Below are 26,506 nucleotides of genomic sequence, written 5' to 3' on the forward strand. Positions count from 1 at the left end.
TAAGTCAATCTTGAACAATTAAGACAAATATCAGGATTTAAAGATGGTCTCATAACAACACACAAAAGAATTTGTAGTTCCAATTTCATACTGTAAGCCCATTGGGTGCAGCGGTTTTATGCAATTTTGATTGCTTGCTTGCAAAATGTCGCTTGCAAGGATGTCCAATTTGCATACTGTAAATTATGGCAGAATGACACTGCTTTTTTGTGTTTCATTATTTTTTTTAAACTCTGTCAAATTAGTTTTCTGAAAATAATCAAGATAAGTATTTTTTTTGGAAACTTCGCATTACTATTATAATGTTTTTTTTTCATTCACATACAAAAATACAAAAAAAAAAAATCAAAATAATTACCGCAGTTTTATGAAAAAAAAGTGCTTGAAAAATAAACGTTTGTATGTTCTTAAACACACTCGTTTATTTTATTACACTCAGTTTTCTAGCATTTTAACGACGCATGCAAATTAAAAGAAACAAATAAAACATCACATCAACACACAATCATAGCAGTTATTGGAAGCAAAACAGTTTTGAACGGCTTTATTAATGAAAGCTTACAAACCTTTAGTATTTTAACAAAGTTTTCTGCGAACTTCTTTTTTGTCAAACTGTAAAATTAAAAGTTACATTTAATAATGGTTGAATGAATGTTACAGGATCTGTATTAGAAATCACCACGAGAGAGTAAGGGTCGAGAATGAGTTAAATATGATTGGAATATTGGCATAAAGTGTAATATTTTTATTTCATGATAGGAAACTAAATCTTCAAATAATACTGGTTTATTATAAAATTAGGCATTTTTCGGGATTTGATCGTATGATGAGCATTCGAGGAAAATAAATCTGATGGAGAAATGATTTTTACAACAAACATATTTTGTACTCCGCATGAAAGTCAAATATATATTGGATTTTTCTAACACATTCGATGGTTTGATGATCATTAGGGGGCTTATTGTGTAGGTATTAGTCAACTACAGAGTTCCGAGCGACACTACGGACTCGGTCCCCCAAGCTACGGCATCCTGGCGCAGTAAAATGTCCTGTTCCTAGTTATTTCGCGTAGCACAAACGCACTCGAAAAGAAAACAAACAAAACTCAAAAGAAATGATAAAAGTAAACCTTCTAACGAGGAGGATTTGCCCATGGGCGGGGTGGGGGGAGTGAAGGTGGGCAGGGGCGGAACGCGCAACTGCAGCTGGTCGCCTCCCCCGTCTCCTCCCGTCACCTCCTCCTCGTCCAGCTCCCAGTGAAGGTTGGCGGCCTCCTCCTCCTGCTCGCGGGACTGCCGCACAGGCTCGGGGGTCACGACCCTCACTGTCTCCGCGAACTCGGGAATGTGCGCCACCTCGAAAAGCGCGTCAAAGTCGCGGTCGAAGATGTTCTTCTTGGAGAAGGCGGGAGTGGAGAGGGGGGCGGGCTGCTCGTAGTTGAAGACCAGCGGGCTGCGCAGCGTGCGCCCGAACTCGGGGTCCTGCTGCCTGCCCAAGCGGAGGAACTTCCGCTTGGCCTTGTCCTTGAGCTTGTCGGACTCGGCCGCCTTGCCCGCGCCCGCACCCGCACTGGGAGGGCGGGAGCCATGGCCTGGCTGGTAGTCGAAGATGTCCGGGGTCCTGCGGCGCTCCGTCGCTGGGCGGGGCGGCAGGTAGGGCGGCAGGTGATCCAGAGTGGGGCGGGGGTGGACCTTGAGAGGGTTGTGGGTTCCGTACGTATAATAAACTACTTCCTCTGCGGGGAATATCACGTACATTCCTGGCCAGCCGGCATGGCGCCCGGGGTAGCCCAGCGCCCACTGGAGCCCTGCACTTTACCCTTCTCACTCTTCCAGTTTCTTTTAGCAAACTACTGATTTCTTATGATTCAAGACGATATTACTTTCGATCTCCGACCCTTTCTTCTGACTTTTCTCACAAAAATTATCACCAGATGGCTTTTATTCTTGCCATGATGTTAATAAAAACTTCACAAACTTTAAGCAGGTATCATTTGTTCAAGTTCACATTCCTCTAGTATACTGCAGAATCTGGTTGGTTGAAATTCCTTGTTTTATTATAGTAAATTATTCATAACTACGTATAAGATTATTGAAAGGGGAATATGTTGTAGAACTTTTCTTATACTTTAAGAGAAACACGGTCAAACTAAATTATTTGTTCGATGTTGTATATAAATATATAAGTGTTCTTGCTTTTTGGAAAGTACGAAATATGCTTGCGTAATCTCATATTTTATTCGTTTCATTCAATTTCTTTCTTATTTTTATACTATATTGGATAAGGGGAATGGTTTTTTCTTGAAGGAACTTTGCTCTGTAATAAAGAAAAAAAAAACATATTGATTTTTTTGGTGAAAGCACTTTAAAATGTTTGATGGAGGTGAAAGTGTTTTACGTAATGTGAAAAGTAAAAGGTGAATACAGAAATAAAGGGTTCTCTTTAAGTGCAGTTTCAGCCTCTGTGCGTACACGATACATAAATGAGGCCTAACGGATTCCGTATGGTATAAATTTGGATATATTCAAAGAAAAGAACACATCCTGTCCCCTTGATCAGATCCCCGGAGGCACATCCGTGCTGAACTAATTACTTCTCGATGCCGTCGACTGCCTGGATTACCTCAGTATCCCACTTTGCCCTCCACCATACGAAGAAAGAGAAGAAAAAATACTGTTTTAAATTCATTCAATGCTTGTACATATTGTCCATCATCACACGAAACAACGCCCCTCTCAATTAATGAAAAATTGATTTAATTAAAACTGTTACCCATGAATGCACTGTTAATTTCACATGATTGATATCTTAAAGGAGTACAAAAAATAGTCATTGGTAATGACTGTGGTGATTTTTTGAATGCTCACATGATTGAAAAAAGTAATGAACGTAGTATTATTTGTAAAATAATTTAAATGTATATTTACAAGTAGTTTAGTAGCAGCACATCATCAGCCGCTACCAATTATTCATTAAATGCATTACTTTAAGAACAGGCAGAACAGATTAGACAGAATCAACAAAATCAGACATCCACAAATTAGGCATTAAAAGTTAGATGAACATTCCACACAATTTGTTTTGTGTAATTCATGTTTTTTTCTATTTTTGTACTATTTTATTATTAATGAAAGAATAATTTCATATAATAACCTTTTTAAATTTTTGAGAAAAACAGAAGAAACCATGAACTTAGAAACACAAATTGACAGGTTGAATAAAGCAAATATTGATATTGGTACAGTAAAAGTAACGATGTTGCAAACAGTTAACTTATTATGGGCTATAATATTATATAATTTTTCATATTTTTTAAGATTAACTTAGCGTTCTATAAAAACTTAACTCCAGCCATTGACAGATATTCTCGATTAACCATATATATATTATTGTATCGAATTTGTCGACTTCAGTTAAATTGTTGCACAACGCGAATGGCGAGTACAACCATAAAACTTGAATGTTGAAACGACAAGTTTCTTCAGAATTGAGATTGGAACATGAAAACCAATAAATGCACTGAAAACGATAAAGATAATAGCATAATATAAGTAAATTGAAGGTACAATGTATAAAACAACAATAAGTGCTACCAAAAAATTAAAATAACAGTTAAAAATTACTCTTTTTGTTGCGGTGATCATTTGTTTCTAAGCGATTTGCAAAAAGGTTGATTTTTCAAAGAGAATCTCTGAAATTTAAAAGAGCTTAATAGAAATTAATTAATAAAAATAAATGTTTGCATCATGTTTTTCTTTTTCTTTGCATTATTCTGGAAAACTATTTATAAACAATACTTAATTGCTCTTATGGATTTCCTCGACATTAAAACAGCTACCGTCAATACTTTTAAACAATTACATTGAAATAACAGGCTTTAATTTTATAATATTACTACTTTTTAAACTAAGGAAAAACTCACAGCGCGCCCATTTGCTATTCTTGGATTGGAAATTGGAACAGAAAAACTCGTCAATGATTACCTAAATTACATTATGATTATGATTACGGTTTAACTGGAACTTTTTGTGGCATTCCAACTAAGTCGAACCGACTGCCGTTCATTGCTTCTTTTCACAAATTGAATGTATTTATTATCACTTTCACAATGGACGTTAGTCTTACGCTAAAATATACCCGGCTACGTTTTAGACACACAAGTTTTCTTTGAGATACACAAGTTTCGGAAAATATTTCAATTGTCTATAAAAAAAATCTTTATTAGTAATAATTTAATTGTTCTAAAATAAAATATTTCCGAAATTCGTAGGCACGTTCATAGAATAACTTGACATGTCACAGTCAATTAGGCAGAGTTAATTAGTTTATAGAAAAAGTTCCCTTCTTGGGAATTTATTTCCCTATGGAGTTCCCAAAAGCAATTTGCTAATGGTACCAACGATAACTACCTATGTTGATGTAGGTGTACAATATGTACAAATCGATAAGTTTAGTCGTTCCCAACCTACATTAATCATTTAAATTTTACGAAAAATATTATGGAAAACGTTTTTAAAGTAATTTATTTTTTTCCTAATAGATTTTATGAATTATACTAATTCACCTTTCACTTGTGTAATTGATTCAACCATCATCATTTTACTCTAGGTACACATTGTCTATATAACAATGAATGTGACCAAAACTAAATACATTGAATTTAGTTTAATCTTTCCTTAAGAACCCCAGAAAAACAAATAAAAATGTGTGCTTGCCCCCTGACTAAAGTGATAACATATATAAAGGCGGTAATTGTTAGTCGTCCAGCTTGTCAGAATCAGAAAACTATCACATATTTGCTAACATTTGTTCCACTTGCCCACCTGATGCAGGAAACAAAAATCAATAAACACTTATGACGATGCAAAATTGTTACTCAACCGCTGGAAAACTTGATTTAAGCAGTGGAAAGCTAAAGTACCCAAGTCAACAGAGGGCTCCAAGCTTACAGAAGCTTATCATTAAATATATCGCTTTGGTCTTGTTTTGAACAAAAGGTTAACATAAGTATCCTGCATTTAAAAATTTCAGCAAACACAGCAACTTACAAAATACATTTATTAAAATGCATTTGCTATACAACTTTATAATATTTTTCACATACGATCGAATCGAGAGAAATACGTGACGAAGCCGGAATATCCACCACCCAGATAAACTCTCTACCAATTAGCTAATCCAACCCTCCGTTAAAAATTCAATTAATGATTTAAAAGGTCTGAGGCGATGAGGGATTTATTTTGAAAATTCTGTTAATTTGGCGAAAAAAACATCAAACTTAAAAAATCATCATCGTGGAAGGGGATCAATGCCCAGCGCTGCAAGCACGGTGAAAATATTAATTCGCGCCTACACACTGATTTAGTTTATACAATGTCATCAAATCCTTTGCATTAAAATCGTGCTTTTATAAAAAATAAGCTTCCATTTTTTAATGAAACGTCATCAACGTTCAGTCACAATAAATAAAAGTTGAAGTAGTATAAGAAAAAATATGATTTATGTCAGAGGACTTTGACATTGCATTTTAAATTGAAATAGATCCGAGGAAAACGTCGAGGGAGCACGTCAAACACGGCCTTGGCAATACAAAGAAGATTGACGTTCTTAAATGATTCCGATACTATCTCGTTGAAAGATTCTTCGTAACTCAAATATGTTTTAATAACTCGACCAGATTAATTTGAGGAGAAATACAGCTATTTAAATGACAGTAAAAGTATTTTACGAATAATTATTTTCTAACGAATAGTTTAAGTCCTGGGCAGTGCAAATAATGATACATAGAATTGTTAACGAAGATAATGTCGACAACTCTCAACGGAAATATGAAACAGACAGACACAGAATGAGGTTTTAAAGCTTCAGTAAGTTGTCCCCAATTCAATTGAACATATAATTGTACTAAAGTAGTGCTAATAAATTTACTCATTACAGCTCGGAGGTGTTCCAATCTTCATACCGTGCCATACATTCAAAACGAAAGCTTCTCCGTTTCAGTTAGAGTGAGACAAATAAGAATGTATAGGTGGTAATTGTTAGTCATCCTTTTTATTTTTATTTTCATCCTTATAGCTTTTCAGAATCAGAAAACTATCACTTATTTGCTCACATTTTGTTCCAATTGCCCACCTGATGCAGGAAACAAAAATCGATAAACACTTATGACGATGCAAAATTGTTACTGTTGAAAACTTGATTTAAGCAGTGGAAAGCTAAAGTACCCAAATCAACAGAGGGCTCCAAGCTTACAGAGTTATGTTCGAAAAGCTGTGAAGTACTTAGTGCATTAACTGTAGCTCTTTCACCAAGAACCATCTTCTACACCTAAATGGATAACGTTTAAGATGAAATTATTTTTACTTTCTACGAGTCTTCATAGCTCCTTTGCCTATGTTTGAAATCCATATTCAACTATTATGTTAAGTATAATTTTAAATATTAACTCCAAATCAGGGGTTCTTAAAGAAACTAGTAGCTTACATAATATTTTTTAACCAAAGAGAATATCGTCTGAATATGGGTGTAGTACATTGATGTGGTATATTTGGATCAGGCACGAAGCGAAAAAATATGTTCCGTTTTTTGACCTCCAACTGACCTCCAACTCTCCCAACGCTCAAACTAAAACTACTAATTCCGGTCTACGCGCTCTGCTTATCGCGTTCTAATAGTGGAACAAGTTTCAACGAGATATTAGTAAGCTCTAATTATAGCTCTATTAGTACCTATACAGTTTTATTCTTGTCACGGTAGAAAAAAATTGAAACACTGGCGGCTCGTTAAGGAACCCTGTGAGCAAGAAAAAAGGTATTTTGGACGACACAAATGTGAATAGTGTTCTCCTGAATGTGAAATACTGGCAGTGAGGGTTTTGACAATGTTTGTTACTCAAAACAACATGAAATGTGTGCAAAATAGACATTTAATTGTTGCCCATTCTTAAGTTGCTTAACCCTAAAAATGTGGGCAAAATAGACATTTAATTGTTGCCCATTCTTAAGTTGCTTAACCCTAAAAAATGTGGGAAAAATAGACATTTAATTGTAGCCCGTTCTTAAGTTGCTTAGCCCTAAAAATGTGGGCAAAATAGACATTTAATTGTTGCCCATTCTTAAGTTGCTTAACCCTAAAAATGTGGGCAAAATAGACATTTAATTGTAGCCCGTTCTTAAGTTGCTTAACCCTAAAAATGTGGGCAAAATAGACATTTAATTGTAGCCCGTCCTTAAGTTGCTTATCCCTAGAAATTCGTTTGTTGTAATGATGGCGATGGAGATGTCTTATTTCGACATTTCAAAAAAAATCTAGTGCCCCCCCCATGTTTTTATACAAACCCTTTTAAAAATAAATTTTAAAACCTCGTAGTTAAAAAAATTTCAAACATAATTTGTAAACATGCATTATTATATGGATGTCAAATTATTATATTCAAGTCCAAGAGCTTTAGTTTGGATGCTTATGATGATAATGAAGTTATTTTTTAAATTGATTATTGACGTTGTAAAGCAACACAGTTTCTCCACTAGCAACTAACTAAATATAAATTCGATCTCGTAACGAATTGAAACATTCTTTTCTCAACTCAATTATGTAATATATTTTTCAAGTCTGCCATCCAAAATAACAACAGAAAAGCTATTAACACACATTTTCCAAGTGTTTTTCCCAACTGTGGCTACAGTGCACTCAAAAAATATTGTATTTATTTGAATTGTATAGTACAATATTATAAGCTAAATATTTTACGATCTTTTAGCGAATGTACTTTAAATTTATAAATATTTTCATTAGGATGATTTCAAAAGGATTTAAGTGCCGTCCCTTAATATATAGGAGACTTCGAGTTTAATTTTTTGTTTTTGTAATTTTTACAATATGTTTTCTTCTTTCCGTATTTTTTATTGAGAAAAATAAAAAGGACGCAATTGTTTAATTTCAAAATATTGTTTGCTTTTAAACTTAAGATTTGAAAATATTATTCAATTGTGTGTGTAGGTATATTATAACAGACTCTCAAACAAATTTAGAGAATCTAATTTGAAACGTTTTCGTCGAAATCTGACATAATTCTGATGTAAACTGACGTAAGTATTCATAAATTCATGAAATATGATGTTAATAGTTTGTTCTATTTCAACATCATAAAGTAAGGGGGTGTATTTCACAAACTCAAATTAGAAGTCACGTAATATAATATAAGAGTATTTTAATACCATTTTGCGTGCTGAAAGTTATACAAATCGTTGCTAACGAGGCAAACTATTTATTGCTTTTCCTATTCAAACTCGTGTTATTTAGTCAAATAACACATCTGCCCTGATGATGAACACTGCAATGCTGTCCGAAACGCTGGCTAAAGAAGGAGTTAACGCAACACGGCATAACACCCCAAAAACAAATAACAAAAATATGTGTTACGCAGTTGAATAACTAATAACATCTATTGATTACGATCGTGTTTTAATTTGAATCGTGTTTTTTCTCTGTTTCATCCTATTCACTCTATGTAAAAATTACGAAAAATCCCAATAGGTGCATTAATAAAATTGATAAATAAAGGAAATAAACATATAAAACAGATAACATATAACATTATTGACCCCCGTGGTTGAATGGTTAAAATGCTTGGCAACGAATCCAGAGCTCAAATCCTAGCGAGCTTAATTGAATTTTAATTGATTAATTTCTATTATTTACAATATTTATTCATTCTAAAATAATATATAGTACGAGATTGGTAGATACTTTCAGTATCGTCCTGGTGAGAGACCACCGTTTAGAATCGAAACGTGGCTTAAAATGGCTTTAGCTATATTTGGTGGCTGAATCTGAATGCCTTCCTATACCCCATCTCCTTTCCCTCCTCAGTACCTCCAGCCTCACAGCATACCCCAATTGGAGATGCAATAGTTTCACTGGCTCCAGGCGGTTGGAAGCAGTTGGGACTCTTGTGCGGTACTCACGTAAAAAAATAATAAAAGAGAATACAACCGATTAATGTTTTAATGGAATAATAATGTATTATTATAATTTAAAGGTAAACCTGAGAACAACGTAAATCACGGACAGATGAATGAATTTCCAATGACATTTTTTTGTTGTAGGTACTGGACCCTAGTAATTTGCGTAATTTGGGCTAAAGTGAATTATGAAGCAATCTTTAATAAGCATAACTGAACTAGCGCAGACCCATAAAAAATCACGGGATGGTGTGAATTCTTAACACGTCAGTTCCAATTTCGGTAAGGACAATTAAAATATTATACTATCGAAAGAAACAAACACTTTGTAAAATATTATATTATGAATATGTACTTTATCGCTTCTTTGAATTCTTAGCATAATCAGTTCCAATTTTGGAAATTACACTTGAATTAAAAAAAACACCCGATTTTATTCAACCAGAGTTATAATCACTCTCAGAGAGAGAGATCTAAAACCGAAATTATATGTTTTATGATGTTCTTAAAACCTTATGTTTTGTTTACCTATAAGTAGATCTTCTTAGGAGATTAAAAGAGTATCTACTTCATTCGGAATGCACCTAAACATTGTTATTAAACATACCTATTTCAATTACAAAGAATATAAACCTTTTCATACAAATGTGCCCTTCACCATTCTCCTCTTTCATGTTATCCAGTTACATAAAATATACATAAAATTAAATATATTTAAATTTTATCTTAGAATAATTTCACAAAGGAAATCATCGTGAAGTCGCATGCTTGATTTTTACCTGATAGGTGACCTGGTCTACCTACAAATGGGACAAAATATTGATTCAGTATATTATATCTGACTCTGAATTTAAAAATTAATTGGAACATGAACACTAGGTTTGCAAAGAATGAAAGTATCCGTGTTCTAAGATATATCAATAAATATAAAAATAAATAACAGCGAACAACAGAAATTACAAAACCATTAGAAATTCTAACGTAAAAAGATACTATATTTAGAAAGAATAAACAATAAACAAAAACATTAGAACAAAATGTTCAACATGTTGCCAAGTAACACAAACAATTGTAAATTCCCAAATAGATTCAGATATATACTGAAAACATGGCTCATAAGTAGAAATACTTTATACTAGTCATCACTATCAATCAATAGTCGTTATTTATTAAAATGTAGATTTAGTGTTATTTTATATTGTGTGTGCCAATAATAATAATCTGAATGTCTTATGGTAATAACAATATAATGTATATTTATAATTGGTAATAATATTATGAATACATATTAACATTGTAATTGAACATATACATCCTGTTGACAAACTACTTAATTGTAGTTCAACGGGATAATACTTTAAAGAACGTGTTTCTCACTGTTCACGAACACTCATTTTCCTGCATTATACCTACGAAAACACGACAATGTTTATTTTAATACATACAAAATATTTATATTGCAATAAACAGTTAACAATCATAAAATTCAGCTTCCTTAATACATTATCTTTGCGTGCATTAATTAATCATGCAGCGCTTAAGTTTTATTCGCAACATGCCATAAAGTTCGGCTCATCTATTTTTATGAACCGAGATAATATCCGCGTCACTCTGAGTCTGCCGTAAGTTGGCATATATGCGGTTCCCAATCAGTTGGGTCCAAGCCAGTGACCTTGCGACGAAAAAATGTGTCATTAACATGTGCGGGTCTATTTTGAATCACCGTGTCCGCTCTAACGCGAAAGGCGATGGGATGGGGAACCATTAACTCTGGCTCTGCTTGAAATGCCATCTTTTCTCTGATAGCTCTGAAAACTGAAAAGTCTCTTAGTTTGATAGTGACTGTATTATTTTCTTCTTCTATTTTTCTGAAGCGCTGTATAAAGTAAATACAACAATGCCTTTGGTTTTCTCATTTTTCTCATTTGATGACGTTCGTCGTGCTTTCATTGTGCCTTATTGGGTATTTTTAAAACCTCTCATGCCTCAGCCGATAAAAAAACGCTGATTTTGAAAGGAGATAAAATGTGAATTCAGATTTTATTATTTAGAAATTGACATAAATTGTAAATATAAAATTTTTGAATGCGAACATAAAAAGTTTTAAAAATGGATCACCTTACGTTTTTTCGTATAAAATCTGAATTTAAATTACTGATAGGGAAAAAACGAATAAAAAAAATAACATACAATTATATTATTAACATTTCCATCGACTCACTTTTTTCTAATTTTTTATAAAAATAAGGAAGAAATAAATTCATAAAGATTCAAAAATTTTATGTTTGAATTCTTCTGTGGTTAACTTCTTGATTCGAATATAGAGATTGGTGTTTTCTCTTTCTTTCTCACCCTTTTTGTCATATTTATCACCATGGCGGCAGTAAGGGAAATACAATGATTTCTATGAGATCGTGTGAGCTATCCCCGAAAGCGAACAAATTGATTCTACGGGTATTAGCTGTTTGTTCCCAAAACCGAAAAGTTAGCCTAAAAGGTTAAAAAAAACTATCAAACGTTTTTTATTTAAATCGGAAAAGTCACTTCATGCCACAGGTTATTAAGAATGTTGGTCCGATCTATTAAATAATATTCCATCACCAAATACTCATCCATATTGATTGAAAACTAACAAATGATGTGGTTAATTTGCGTGTCGTCGTGATACTAATTCAAGGACGGCCTGTCAACTGATATATTACTATTTTGATATGTAAGAAATAGTGTGGCACGTGAAGACGGTGAACATTTTCAAATAACTCTGTGCTTTTCAAATAACATAAGCACAAGCATCAGCTTTATCAGGAGAGTGTAAGTAAAAATGTTATATATTATTGTTGTACTTGTAATATTTCTCTTACATACATTTAAAAAAATTTATTAGACCGCTTGTGTTGTTATGGAGGACTTAGTCAGCCAAGGACTTGAACACACTACGACTGGGTGGAACCCAAAGGCGATGTCTACTCAGCCACCGACCGGTCAACACGGTGAACATGGTCTTCCAAATCTTTTTATCACAACATGATCATTTGTATGTATTAACTTAAGCATTATAACTTTTCCTAATGCTACGTACTTTCGATAAAGTGAAAACAACATCTCTTACATAATATTTTTAATGGAATTTTTACTTATAAGGAATTTGAAAGAATTTTCTTTTGAAAATTGCATGGAAGTCGTTTAATTGATATCAATCCACTTTTTGTTCTCAAAGGTTAGATTTAATTGCTATCAATCCACTTATAGGTTTTGTTCTCAAAGGTCACATTTAATCAAAGTATTACAAATCTTTCGGATGTTCACACTTCACTCCACCTAATCACTCAATTCTTTTAGACTTTAAAGTTCGCCTTCAGAGAAATTTGTATCCAAAAATTTTGTTTGCTCGGAAGAAATGTAATAAAAAAATGTAATAAATATTTTACTTTATTTTATCTTCCAAGAATGGTTGTACACAAATAATGTAATCGTCTTTCAGAGAAAATTTGATATTTACTCCAATTTAATGTCGCTTAGTAATTATTTGACAACGGGAAGGGCAGATAGGATGGGACGTCAGACTTCTCTATTCGGGCACACACCCCTTGCTTCATTCAACTTCATACATTATTTTCTGTTATGTGACTTTTCTTAAGATCAGTGCTTGGGTAATTTTATCATGGTGTATCTTCATTCGACGTCCTTGATTTCTTTTGCAATTGAAAATAATGTATTGGTTCAATTTTATTTTTCACAATAACACGCTAATGTTACGTTCATTGGTATTAACGCTAGGAACAACAACTGTAGTCAATAGTTGTCTAATTTTTAGTAATATAACTAGCGAAGACTCATGAAAACTCATAGGATATTTTAATTCCAATTTTAAAAAAGGTAATAAAATTAATTTTCTGTTAAAATATTACATTGTCCATAGGTACCTATCTGCCTACTTTATAGCTTGTCTGAATCCTTTAAAAAATAAGCTACAATTTAAAAAATGGCTCATACATTCAAAACTAATCAGAGTTCTAGAGTTCATTGAACCAGAGTTACAGACAGACACGAAACTGAGATGAGCATTTTTGATGATTATGAATATTGCCTACTTTAAATGGTTCAAAAACGTTTCGGTTTTGAATTTCAAAATGGAATATTTTAACAATGTTTGAGAAACAGAGAAAACATCATCCTTCAGGCGATATTAAATCAACATTCTCTAGCATCATCTGTTATACAAAATCCCTTCTGTCTATGTAAATATCGCCCATTTTAATGACACAAATTTATTCCACACTATGTCTACAGATATTTTGTATTACCCAGGATCACAACAGGAAATTGTTTACCTAGTAAGTGTTAACACCACTACAAACATTTTTTAGTTTTAAGTTTGGTGTTAGCGTGAATGTTGAGATTAAGAAAGGGACGCTTAGATGGTTTGGGTTAGATATGTAAGTAGCGACTATTTACGTATGCCCAATGTGTAGGTGTGTATAACTTATTCGAAAACGTCCTAAAATACATTTGACAGTAACATGTTATCTTTTGCCAGCGCTAATATATCTCTTAATTTTATGTCATTATGAAAACATTTTTTTACAAGAGTCCATTTTAAAATATAAGATTTACGAAAAATTGCGTTATTTCATGTATTTGGAAGTATTTGGTTAGACACACTTTTTCGAAAAGCGTTCATCTTTGTGCGGGAACTTTGCATCATAACATACTTCTGAAGAACGAGTCTCAATTGTGATCGCAAGGTCTGTAACAAGCACAGCTGTTGATGTTCCCGACAGTTCCAAAGAAATAATAACGAGCGTAATGAACAACTTTCTTCAAAGTTTTATAAGAGATATTGGATGCAGGCGGGTTATTTTAAACCTGTCTCACTTGTATACCGAACTTGTGAAGGTTGCGAGATTGCAGCTGGCGGTTTTTCATTTTATTTTCTTCACAGTTTTTCTTTAAAAAATGTATTTCGTTTAACAAAAAGTTACAACGCTCTGTCAGGTTGAACAGTGTTTTTCCAACGTTGCTTAAGTTGTAAGTTACCGCAGAGAGCTTTTCTTGATAGCACAGCTTCTCTTGACAGAAAACCAATTATATTTTCTTTCTCTACATTAACATGACATTTGATAATGGATTTTTTTGAAGTAGAATGATTACTATTTGCGATAAATAAAATCGATCATTTTGTTTTTTTAACCAGCGCTTACACGGGTTTCAATCCTCACCGTCCCATAGAGCTTTTCTCAGACCACTGACAGCAGATATCGGCATATTTTAAATTTTTATAATAATAGCGTCATGACAGTGTAAACAATATATTTTATTTTATTTTCTTCACAATATATAGAACAAACCTTCGGGTTTATCCAGTCATGAAGGTATTGTTGAGAATAACAACTCAGGTTAACGACTTATTTCATTTCGAGGAGGCGAGGAGTTATATGGAAAAAATTTGCTGACTGAAAATAAACTGAACTTCTGTAATTAATTGTCGTCCTACATGGCCTTTTTTAGTTTTCAGGTGTTATTTTTAATATTCGTGCTTTGCATATTTTGTAAATTTTCTTCTTATTAGATTGCCTTCCTATTGGTCCTTATTGTAATCATCTAAATGTTGTTCTAGTGATAAACCTGTGATATTTGTTAGTACTGATCTTTGTTTTTCAAAAGATAGGACTATAAAGTAAGTAACCCCAAGCTACCGCTTCGTTAATATAATGTAAACAGCCCAATACATTCCCCGCTAAAACGAATTCTTCACCAAATAAATTATTCTGAGCTAGACATTTGTAGACGCAGTAATTAATGAATAGTTGTGGGTAAAGCTGACTCCAGATATCAGAGAATCCGATAATACGTTTTGATGTGGTATTTTATTGCGTTTTTAGAAATAAAACCTTGAACGCGATGTCGTTTCATTCTTGATGACAATCGTAAAGCGATGCAGGCCAGTGCTTGTATAGGGTAAACAGCCATTTTCAACACATCAAATCTAAAAGAGCGACCAATGACTGTTACACTTTAATGGTAGAATCTTCTCGAATGAAGAGTCTGTTGAGATGCTTGGAGTGTGAATGTGAACTACCTTAAGGCGCTGGTAATCTAGCCTCTGAACTGGTCTAATGAAGAAGGCTAGGAATCTCCATTTGAGAGATTTTGTATAGCTGAAAAAGGTGGAGGTACAAAAATGCTCGAAGATCTATTCACCAAACATAATTATAGTAATTTCAAGCATAACTAAAACATAACCAAACATAACTAGAGTAATTCCATTCTATTGGTGGTTCTTCAAAAGGGCCATTGAATAAAGTGTTGCCAAAAGAATGTATGTAATATAACCATTATTACAAATCTTATCAGTACGGAAAGAATAACGCATAGGCGTGTTTCGTTATCCATATATAAATCCACATTTGGGCCAATTGTTTCGTACAAAACTGTGTTTCACCACGATTACGAAATTCAAATGAGATGGCGATATACGATTTCAGGCAAGTGTTAAAGAGAAATACCGCGTTCAAAATGGTCTAGAACCAAACAGTAGTAAGACAGTGTCACATTTGTTTCCATTAAAATTTATATGGAAGGCATTTGTTTTATTCTTCATTCTATGACAAGGACGACGCTGAGTGTATTTTATTCTGAACTATGTAAAAATGTAATATTTATAATGTGATTTATACTCTAAATGTTTTTTTAAACTGGTGACTTCTGGTTCAGTAGTCAAGGAACCATTCTGCCAAGGAGATCATTTATTGTAAAAAAAACTTTAAGGCTGTATTGTTTTCAATGTCAGATATCAATCTGTTTTGACAATCTGCAAAAGACCACAAGTAGAACTTAAACACGTGACGGGTATGAAAGCTATTTCTCACTTCCTGTTGACGATTTAACATGACGTAAAGTGGAAGATTAAAGAGTGAAAATCAGTTGAATCTCGAGCCTAGCCCAACGCCAGAAGGTCGCTGTTTGTCAAGGTCTGTCGCCCGAAGTGTTCGCGCGGTAGAAACGGAGCTTTTTCGTCTATTTTCAGGTTAACGTACCCGTCAGCCGAGCCGCTCCCAGCCGCTCTGAGCCGCTCAGCCGTTGCGAAACCGCTCTCGGTGAAAGCTCAGGCGCCGAACTTTTCATTTTCGTTCGTTCTCTCTTGCGAGTGTTTTCTACGTATTCTCGCTAGCGCTGAGTTTGTGGTTCCATTCTTAGAAAGTTTTTTTTTTTAAATAAATGGTGGGAATAGACACTGTTCCTCACGCCTTATGTATATCAATTGTTGTTTATGAAAAGAATTACGATATGTTTCAAGCGCCGTTGTTTTGTTTATGAAAAGAATTACGATAGAGTTAACTGTCTAACTAACTAACAATTACGGCGTTACCTCGAAGAAGAAAGCAGAGAGGACGGACCGCCAAACAACTCTGTCTTGGAACACACTCATTGCTTCATTTACATTTGTACATCGTCTCGTACCAATTATTATTTTATTATTCTCTAGACTCTTGACATGATACGACTCCAGTAGCTGATTCACATGATCGTGCCAAGTCTTCCTCGGTCGTTGATAAAGATATTTTTTTATTTATTATTTATTTATTTATTTATTTATTTTATTTTAAATGCACATTTACAGTTATACATAACCAATAATAAACATACATTTTATTTTAATTTATTAAGTAATAATAGCGTTTTTGAACTGGTGAATATCAAGTTGGAAAATATCTATATCAGGGGACAGGTAATTTAGTAACATAATCATTTTTCCGAGCGGCATTACTAATGGTAAGTTGGTTCTGCATTTTGGAACGACAAAGGTTCTGTGCCTGCGCGCTCTTGTATAATTGTCGGGGACATAAAACTCAAATTTTTCTATAATATCGGGAATACAGACGTTACCATTTAGAAGTTTATATGCTGTTATCAGCAAAGCAGTTTTCCTTCTATCGGTGAGGCTATTAATACCCAGCATGCCGGACAAAAAGGCTGATGGATATAACCAGGGATAATATCCGAAGTCTCTAAGATATAAATATCTCAGAAACTTCTTTTGTACTTTCTCTATCATTTGAGAGTAAGTTAAATCCATTGGTCCCCATATTACAGAACCACTTTCCAAAATGCTACGTACTAAACTATAGTATAGCACACGAATCGCGGCCGAGCTGCAAAAATGTCTGGAGTTGCTTAGCACAAATCCTAGCATTCTTAAAGCTTTGTTGCATATCGTTTCTATGTGGACGTGAAATGTTAAGTGCGTATCAAATGCGATTCCCAAATCTCTTGAAATAACAATGTGCTGAAGAGATGAATAAGACATTTTGTAGTTATAGTAAATCGTTTTGTTTGCCTTGGTGTAGCACATAATGGAGCATTTCTTAATATTAAACCCTAATTTATTGGTATGACTCCATTCGACGATAGAATTTATATCACTTTGTAGCTGCAAGCAATTTTCCAAAGATTTTATTAAAAGGAATAGTTTCATGTCATCCGCGAATAAGAGAAACTTGGAAAATTTTATGCAATGGTAAATGTCATTGATAAATAGCGAGAAAAGTAAGGGTCCAAGATTCGACCCCTGTGGAACTCCAGAGTTTGTGATGAAGTTGGAAGAGTGGAAAATACCATAAGTTACGTATTGTTGTCTATTTGAGAAATAACTTACAAATAGACATAGAAGTTTCGCTGAAAATCCAAATTGGTCGAGTTTATTTAGGAGAATAAGCGGATCTACTGAGTCAAAGGCTTTTGCGAAGTCATTGTATGATACATCTACTTGATTGTTACTATCAAGAGCTTGAGATATGTACTCCGTAAAAACCATTAGATTAGACACAGTAGATCTGCCAGACCTAAAACCGTGTTGCTGGTCAATTATAAAGGGTTCAACTTGGGTATAAATGCATTTATGAATTATTAGTTCAAACAACTTGGCTGGAGAGGATAGGATCGCCACTGGTCTATAATTAGAGACTGAAGCCTTATCACCAGTTTTATGTAACGGTGTAACTTTAGAGATTTTCCACAGGTCTGGGAATATTCCGGAGTTAAGTGAGAGATTATAAATATACGCGAGAGGTGTTAATAAGGGCTCAAAGCATCCCTTTAACACGAATGACGGAATAAGATCCGGTCCAAAAGAAGTTTTGGATTTTAATTTTTTAACAGCAGCGGTGATGTCAGTGTTTGTAATATTTTGAATATCAACATTCTGTGCTTTTGTTGGCGTATTTTTTCCAGGTATAAAAGATTTCAAGTCCGCAGCTTCCTTACTATAAGTTGATTTAAAATTTTTATTACAGCTATCATGTTAGTTAATGTGGGGGGTATAGAATAAAATAATGAATACCATATCTTTTTCTCTTATCTGATAATAATTGTGGAGCCATTTGAGATACGAGGCTTATTCTATTCTATTTTGAAGTAAATAATTTTTTTCAAATAATAATCGGTTGATTTATCATTTCAAAAAAAAGTGTAACAACTTAGAAATCAAATTCCTCAAACAATAAATGCCGACCTTTACTAGAAAACGTTGAAAAAGTTTCAATGAAGTAAAAGTAATATAAAGGCCACAAAAAGAACTCGGTCTGCCGCGAATCCTCGGACAACACACTCGAGTGTCATAACAGAAGAAGAGAAGAAACGAATATATTTTTTGCAATCTGAAGTTTAAGAAATAGCACACACACAGCTGCCTCGAGAGAATATGACGGCCAGTTATATAAATAACCGGATTACGGGACACGACGTTCAAAGAAAACGATTATTCTGAGATTAAAAAATATTACAAACGATAAATATAAGTATGAAAAATTATTTTATTTATTTTTTGAAATTTTCTACGATGCATTTTGAAATTTTCTACGATGCATTTTGAAAATATTTTTTGTAACCAAGAAAAAAAACATAATCCCAAAATAACATTGATTTGTCAAAATTATCGAAGATTTTAGATTATCATCAGCTTGCGGTTGCTGGAGGAACTCCTGGATTGAGGGCGCATTTCGTGAGGAAAAGTTGCCGCAATGTTAGAAGCTTAGTGAACGGGGAGCTTGTATTAAGCAGTATTACTGTTCAATGAACACGGAGTATTGACATGCATTTTTAAGCAGACATATAGAATTTGTTGGGATCTGGGGCGGGTTATGGTGGTCTAAATATGAAATGAAGAAGGTGGAAGACACTCGGAGAGGCCTTCATCAAGAGGTGGATTCAAAATATTAAAAGGAAATTTGTGTGGCTATATTAAGGGCCTGCGTTGGTTGAGAGTCATTACCAAATATCTGAATCGGTAATGTTATACTAGCCTAAGGCCGGGAAAATCTAGTCGTTCATATTTAATATTCATTTTATATTTAAGCTATGGCGCCTCAAATATTGAGTTTGGGAAAATTGGAAATTCAATTTTCAATTTTCGATGAAACTTCGCTCGGTAACAAGGGCAACCAAAGTATTTTCAGGCATTACCAAGGCATTAGCTAAGCCATTTATCCGCAACAGTTAAATGGAAATGCCATTAAGATTGTGTTCATAAATGACAAGTATAATAATTTCATTTTGATTGCGTGTTCGGTGGGTGGAAGGATGCAAATATACTATTCATTTTAAATTAGGAAATAAAATGTTAAATTTCATAAAAGAATCAACTTACCTCAGAGTTAAGGCATATTCACACTATATCCGTTTGAGATAAAATGTTAAATTTCATAAAAAGAATCAACTTTTACCTCAGAGTTAAGGCATATCCACACTATATCCGTTTGAGATAAAATGTTAAATTTCATTGAAAAAAATAACTTCTACCTCAGAGTTAAGGCATTCATTTGAGATAAAAAATCTTCTAACTCCGCGGAATATCGGTATATCATTGATGAAACGACCATTACAACAATGGCGACATATTTAGAAACATTCATTCGACAGAAGAGGATGGACTCTTATTATTTCTTCCAGATTTTAACGGACTTATAGAATTATCATGATGTAGTTCGAAATACCCACAAGATCCAGTAGAATTATGGCACATTAGTATAGTGTAGAAGAGGAGTGACTCTTACAAATGTGAACTAATTCAAACATATATAAGTTTTTTTTTTTTTTTTTTTTTTTGCCCTGCCTCAAAACGGGATACTTTGCATTTCAGGGTGAACTATTTGAGCAATTCGAGGGAGTTGCGATGGGCAGTCCGTTATCGCCAGTACTAGCCAACTTTTTTATGGAGAAGTTTGAAGAAGTGGCACTCGACACAGCTTCGGCTGTCCCTAAAGTATGGTGGCGCTACGTCGACGATGTCTTCGCCATTTGGCCTCATGGAACGGAGAAACTAAACGAATTCCTGGACCATCTTAATTCTCTCCACAGCAAAATTAAATTCACAATGGAACTGGAAAACGAAGATAAAATCCTGCCCTTTCTAGATGTGGAGGTGATGCGGAAACACGATGGTAGCCTAGGGCATACTGTATATAGGAAACCAACCCATACGAATCGGTACTTACACGCTGATTCGCACCACCACCCAGCGCAGAAGAGAGGACTTATCCATACATTGGTGACCCGAGCGACCAGAATATGCGAAGAACATAAAATCGGAGCGGAACTTACGAAGCTGACCGATGCACTGGAGCGTAACGGCTACCCAGCAAGTCAGACAAGGCAAATCATAAGAGCCAAATCTGCACCAAACGAAGACAGAGTTGAACAAGAGTCGAAAGGCTGTGCCTTCCTGCCTTATGTGCACAATGTGACAGACAAAATTGCCAAGCTTTTGAGAAAGGAAAATATCAAGACTGTCTTCGGAACAACAACAAAGATACAGGACTTACTGAGGTCTGCAAAGACTAAGTTTCCTCTGGAAACAGATGGAGTGTATAAACTCAGCTGTTCCGGATGTGACAAGGTCTATGTAGGCCAGACAGAGCGGACTATCTCCAAAAGAATTTCGGAACACTTCAGAGCTTGTAAACTCGGCCACCCTGACAAATCGGCAATTGCCGAGCATTTGATTGACACCGGGCATTACTTTGGATTTGTTCCTGAAATCCTGGGGAGACCGAAAACTTACAGAGCACGGCTGATTACGGAGGCCATTGAAATTCATAAAAATCCCGTAAACATTAATAGAGACGATGGAGTTAAGCTTAATAGTTCTTGGTATCCGGTAATTGACGGATACACCAGAGCTAAACGAAGAAAACCACTTCAAATAAAAAAATGATACGTTAATGTTAGCTCAGAGGGTTGGAGCTGGCAACACGGTATCACAACCTCATACTTAAGCTCACATTTTAACACAACCTCAAATAAGACATCTGCCCTGATGATGGACACTGCAATGCTGTCCGAAACGTTGGCTAAAGAAGGAGTTAGCGCAACACGGCATAATACCCCAAAAACAAATAACAAAAATACTTTTGGCCGTGAAAATCTTAAATCATATATATAAGTTTTAGTATAAATATATCTGTTTAAGCAATTACCCACTGTAGGGTTTAAACTAAACCTGCAAAAACCATAAATTCATCAACACAAGACAGTTTTGCTTTCCTCCCTTTCCAATGTGTCGTCTTTGTTTCCTCACCTCAAGCTCAAGCGGCCGCTAACAAGGTTTAATGACTGGTCAAGGCGAGCTCAATTCGCGAATAATCAAGACGACAAATATTTGCGATAGTTAGAGCCAAAGATATCTACAGGGGCATGCATTGTGACTTTGAAACTATAATTCTAGTATCGCTCGACAAGTCGACACTGTGGGTGGGTTTTTTCATTTACCTTTACTTTTAGCAGTGCAGTTTACAGTTACTTTCGCAATACATTTGACATTTAAGGAAAAATGAGTTTTTTCACGACGCCAACTGCTAAAGTAAAGGTAAATAGGGATGACAGCATGATAACTAATCTAATTCCCAAACTTTTGTTTTGGGAGCTGTTCATATATTTTTTTCATGTGGCAACTCACACATTAAATGTCAAACATTCTATGAATTCTATGCGTATTGCGTTGTTTATGATTGTATCTTCTGGTGTAAATATTGTTATTTAAATAATAATAATGAGTTTTATCGTCGAAAAGAAAGTAAAAATTCAATTAAATTAATATTAATAGTTATTTTTCAATATATAACCAATGTATACATGTTTGCAGCGAACGTGGAAACAATTTTTCGGCGAGGGAAATCGACATCTTAAAAGATTTGCTACAAAAATATGGAGCCATAATTATGTGCAAGAGATCTGATGCATTGGGCTCACGTGACAGGGAAAAAGCCTGGAGCTCTTTGACAAGTGAGTTCAATGCATCGACAAATGTGCTCCGGACAACGAAGCAGCTAAAATATAAGTGGGAATATATAAAGCGTGTTGCTAGAAAGGTATTACAATCACTACTCATTTGATGTTATCTCTCATCTATTCGTGATAATTTCACTTGTTTATAATTGAAAAAAATGTGTGTTTTGTATATTTTAGGAAGCTGGAAAGCAAAAACAGTCACAGCAAAAAACAGGTGGTGGGCCTCCCATTCCGCCAATGTCGGAAACTTCTGAGTGGATTTCGGGCATTATGAAGGAATCCATTGTGGGGATTTCCTCAACATACGATGGAGATTGTAAGTTCTCATAGACACGTCATATTCCTAAGGAAATAAATGTATATCATGTGATGTGGTGTGTAGATGCAGTAATGTCGATTATCTCTTACCGCGGGGTGTGGTGATGAATACTGTTGTCTCATTATTTCATCATATTTTTCATGCAGTTTACAGTTATTTTTATATAATAACAAGTTAAACTTTTAACAAAGGTGATGTCTAAAAAAAAAACAAGCCGGTTTGGTATTTATATAAATATAATTCATCTTTTGAGCTACATCAAACACAAACAGTTCTAAATAAAGCGCTGACAAACTACAAATTGTACAGCAGCTCATGGGTTCAGGTAAGAAATTCTCTAATTTTATAATGTTGTATAGATGCTTGAGATCCTTGCGGCCAGGCAGATAAACATGTAATTTACAAACTTCAATCTCAACCTGCAAAGCAACCGCCCGTTAAAGACTTGCTCCCAACAACTGTCATCATTTCTTTAAGCAGAAGTTTAAGTACATAGCTATTTTTTGATTTCAGAAGAAAATCCTGGAATGGATATACTTCCATGTCAGCAGTCATCAGTGGTAGATGTTGACCTTATAAATATTGAAAACCAGAATAATTTCCCAGCAGAAACTCCCTTGAGAAGTAAGTGGAAACATTTTTATCAATAAAAATTTGTGTATAAATTAATTTATGAATCCAATAAATAAAAAAGTGTGTTTATTATCTTTTTCCAGACATTCGCAAAAGGTTTCATACAAAAAATTCCCCAAAACAGACAAATCTTTCTGTCAGCACTACTAATTTAATAGAATTGAAGGGAGAGAAATTACAAATGGAAATAAATATGATGAAGCGGGATAATGAAAGAAAAGAAGAAAAACATGCTGTTGAGATGGAAAACTTTGAACTACAAAAAAAGTTTAGAAATACTTATATTACAAAAACAATTAAGTGAATTTAATTGTTAATTAAATAATAAATAATACATAAATCATATTTTTAAAAGAGTGCATCATTTCAATTCCTCGTTTTCTTATTTCTTATTCCATATAATGTGCACAGTACACACTGCACGTGAGTTACAAGTGCGAGGTACAATGGGTTTTCACATTGCGTCTCTGACAGCCAACCAAAAAAAAAAATATATATTTAATATATGTATATAAACCTCCTCTGCTTCCGCCACATTCATACTTCTATGTATTGAGTTGGATCCTTCTAATTTCTAATGAATTTATGTCAATGAAAACCTGCAAAGGGTCACTTAATGGAGTACTGTAAGAAAGTGGTTATCTATGTTCATAAATATGAAGGATACAAGGAATAAATACTGAGTGGTCAAAATAGGAATGAATGAGTGCTTCCCTAGCATTGCTTCCAGAGTGGTCGGCGCACCGCTGCCACCGCCTTCATTGTTATCCATTCGGATCATATCTGTCGAGCTCAACATACATTTCCGGATCTACCTCAGGAATGTTCTTTTTTAAACAAATATTGTGTAAAACTGCGGTGGCAAGTATGACACTTTCGATTCTGTTTTGATTTAATCTTAATTTGGTCGCAATGCAGGGAAAACGTCTCTTCCAGACACCATACGAACGCTCTACTGGATTTCTGGTGCGAATATGGCATCTATTGTATAGTTCCTGCCCTGGTGTAATTGGATTCCTAAGAGGTGTTAAAAGGTAGCGCTGCACGCCATAACCCCCATCTCCCAAAATTACGTTGCTTCCAAAATCTCCATTCTCCAACCTGCCTTTAATGTTGCTACCATTAAAAATGGTGCTGTCATGGCTAGCTCCTGGCCATCTACATACAATATCCAAAATTAGTAGATCAGCATTACAAATTGTTTGGACATTGTATGAGAAATAACCTTTACGGTTTCTGTATAACTCCGCAGTATTTCCACCTGAAATTATAAAATATTGTAGTATATTCCAATTGCATAAATATATGCGAAAACCAAATATTACTGTTTTGTCTCATTTACATTCATACATACTCATCTATTTTTCTGACTCCTGACATGGCCCGACTTAAGTATCTGATTCACTTGATCGTGCCACGTCTTCCTCGGGCATTCCAGACTTCTTTCACCATTCACATTTGCGTCATATGTTCTCCTTTCCTTTCTTTTCCTTCTTTCTTCATTCATTCGCTCTGCATGCCCAAACCATCTGAGGGCCCTTTCTTAATCTTACTTATTACAGTTAAATAAAAACACGAAAAGCTTATTTACCTGGAGATGTTATTGGTACATGGGTACAATCGATGGCTCCTATAACATTTGGGAATTTGGCCAATCTATGAAACTTTCTGTTATTCTCTAACATTCCAGCGTCACTTCTGGGCATTGATATAAAGTTTTTATTGAGTGACGCTATCGCCTTTGACACATTGAAAATTATTTTACATACTGTACTTTTGTGTCCATTTGCAATGTCCCCAAGTACTCTTTGCATTGAACCAGTTGCATAAAACCGCAAAGCCAGTAACAACTGTTCAGATGGTTTGACAGCATTATTCCTAAGGAGAGAAAGAAAGTCATTATCATTCTATTTACGTGATGTAATTTGAATAAATTGTTGTAAAAATGTTTGTAATTTCATTTTATTAACCATTACTTACATATCGGTGGGAGTACATATCATATCTGCGATTAATGTAGTTAAAAGTCGAGCAGTTTCCTTATTGACACGAAATCGGCAAATAAAATCATGATCTTCCATTAGATACATGTTCCGACGTATATTATGTCGCTTAACACGTCGCGTCATATTCATTACAACTTCATCATCAGAACTTGAAGAACTGTCACTTGTTGCAAACATTTTGTTAAGTAATATTGGTAATATATAATAGCAAATACCGCCAAATAGCTACAACAAAAAATAACCTCTAAACTCTTGAACTGTCACTTCGGCAATGGCAGCCATTTTTTACTTTACAATTAGCATTTACAGCACGGTTGCCTAGCTGTAAGATTGTAGGTAAAAGTAAACGGTAAATGTCAAATGAAAAAACTCATTTCTATGACTTTTACTGTTTACTTTTACAATTAGCATTGCATTTAGCATTCTCGGTAAATGAAAAAACCCACCCTGTGACACCGAGTGCGAGATTGCATTGTGAAGATGCACTTAATACCTCGAGACAAGATTGATGTGTTCGATTTCAGAATTTATGGATGCCGATCGTATGAAATGGTGCCGATTACTTATAAAGAACCCATTTATTTGTTTTACGACTTTGACCTGTATATTTGTGCGAATTAGTTTTGGAAACGGTTTCACTTCTAAAATGCTATTAATATTTGTTATCAACAGGGGTTTTAAAAATGTATAAAATTACTATCCTCTGTATACAATTTTTTTTAAAAGGAGATTTCGTTTCGGAATGAATTGTATTCACAATTGTACAAAACATACAATTACTCCTTTTTTTCCTTTTTTTACAAAAGTACTGATTAAAAAGATATATTTTTTTAAATGTATAGGTAGGAATGCCTTGCCACAAATAGTACCTATTTCTTGCGCGGTGGTGGGTGATGCGCGCCTCTGCACCAAAGCTGCGTGAGGGGGTACCAAAACACATACCACATGTACGAGAGTTAAGTCCGTACAACCGCAGTCCCCGGCCATCTGCCAGAGGCTACGTGCATTGATGAACGGAGAGGTTTTTTAGTAACCATACCATGATAATTATTTCATGAAAACCCAAAATGTGGAAGCCATAAGAATATTTATTGAAAGAAACTGGGTAACAACAATACAGAAGTCTACTAGAATATGTTGTAATTATCCACGTAAATACCTGTGTAAAATATTATTACAGGTCTCTTGTTCAACAATGGTCATAAGCTGTGGCTATTGCAATTGCACGGTTAACAACAGTCATTCGGTTAGAACCAACTTCGCATAAAACTAATCTTTCCCGATTTTCGGCCGTGTTTATT

At 34.5% G+C, this 26,506-nt stretch overlaps 1 protein-coding gene and 1 long non-coding RNA gene across 4 annotated transcripts in view; one reads left to right on the forward strand and one right to left on the reverse strand.

Annotated features, from left to right (window-relative positions):
- Stacl (SH3 and cysteine-rich domain-containing protein) overlaps nucleotides 1–26,506 on the reverse strand; it is a 350,766-nt gene that overhangs the window by 279,310 nt on the left and 44,950 nt on the right. For all 3 annotated transcript variants that reach the window (XM_089634833.1, XM_089634823.1, XM_089634843.1), the window contains exon 3: nucleotides 1,130–2,316. In XM_089634833.1, the coding sequence (XP_089490959.1) occupies nucleotides 1,130–1,757 (628 nt within the window). In that variant the 5' untranslated portion in view covers nucleotides 1,758–2,316. The remainder of the gene's footprint in view (nucleotides 1–1,129; nucleotides 2,317–26,506) is intronic.
- On the forward strand, nucleotides 22,040–23,154 carry LOC149427050 (uncharacterized). The gene is made up of 3 exons (XR_016303157.1): nucleotides 22,040–22,327; nucleotides 22,425–22,563; nucleotides 23,080–23,154. It is a non-coding gene; the product is annotated as an uncharacterized LOC149427050 (long non-coding RNA).

The sequence above is a fragment of the Hesperophylax consimilis genome, chromosome 1, assembly GCF_061612785.1.
Source record: "Hesperophylax consimilis isolate HC1 chromosome 1, BYU_Hcon_1.0, whole genome shotgun sequence".
In the NCBI taxonomy this organism is placed as follows: Eukaryota; Metazoa; Arthropoda; class Insecta; order Trichoptera; family Limnephilidae; genus Hesperophylax; species Hesperophylax consimilis.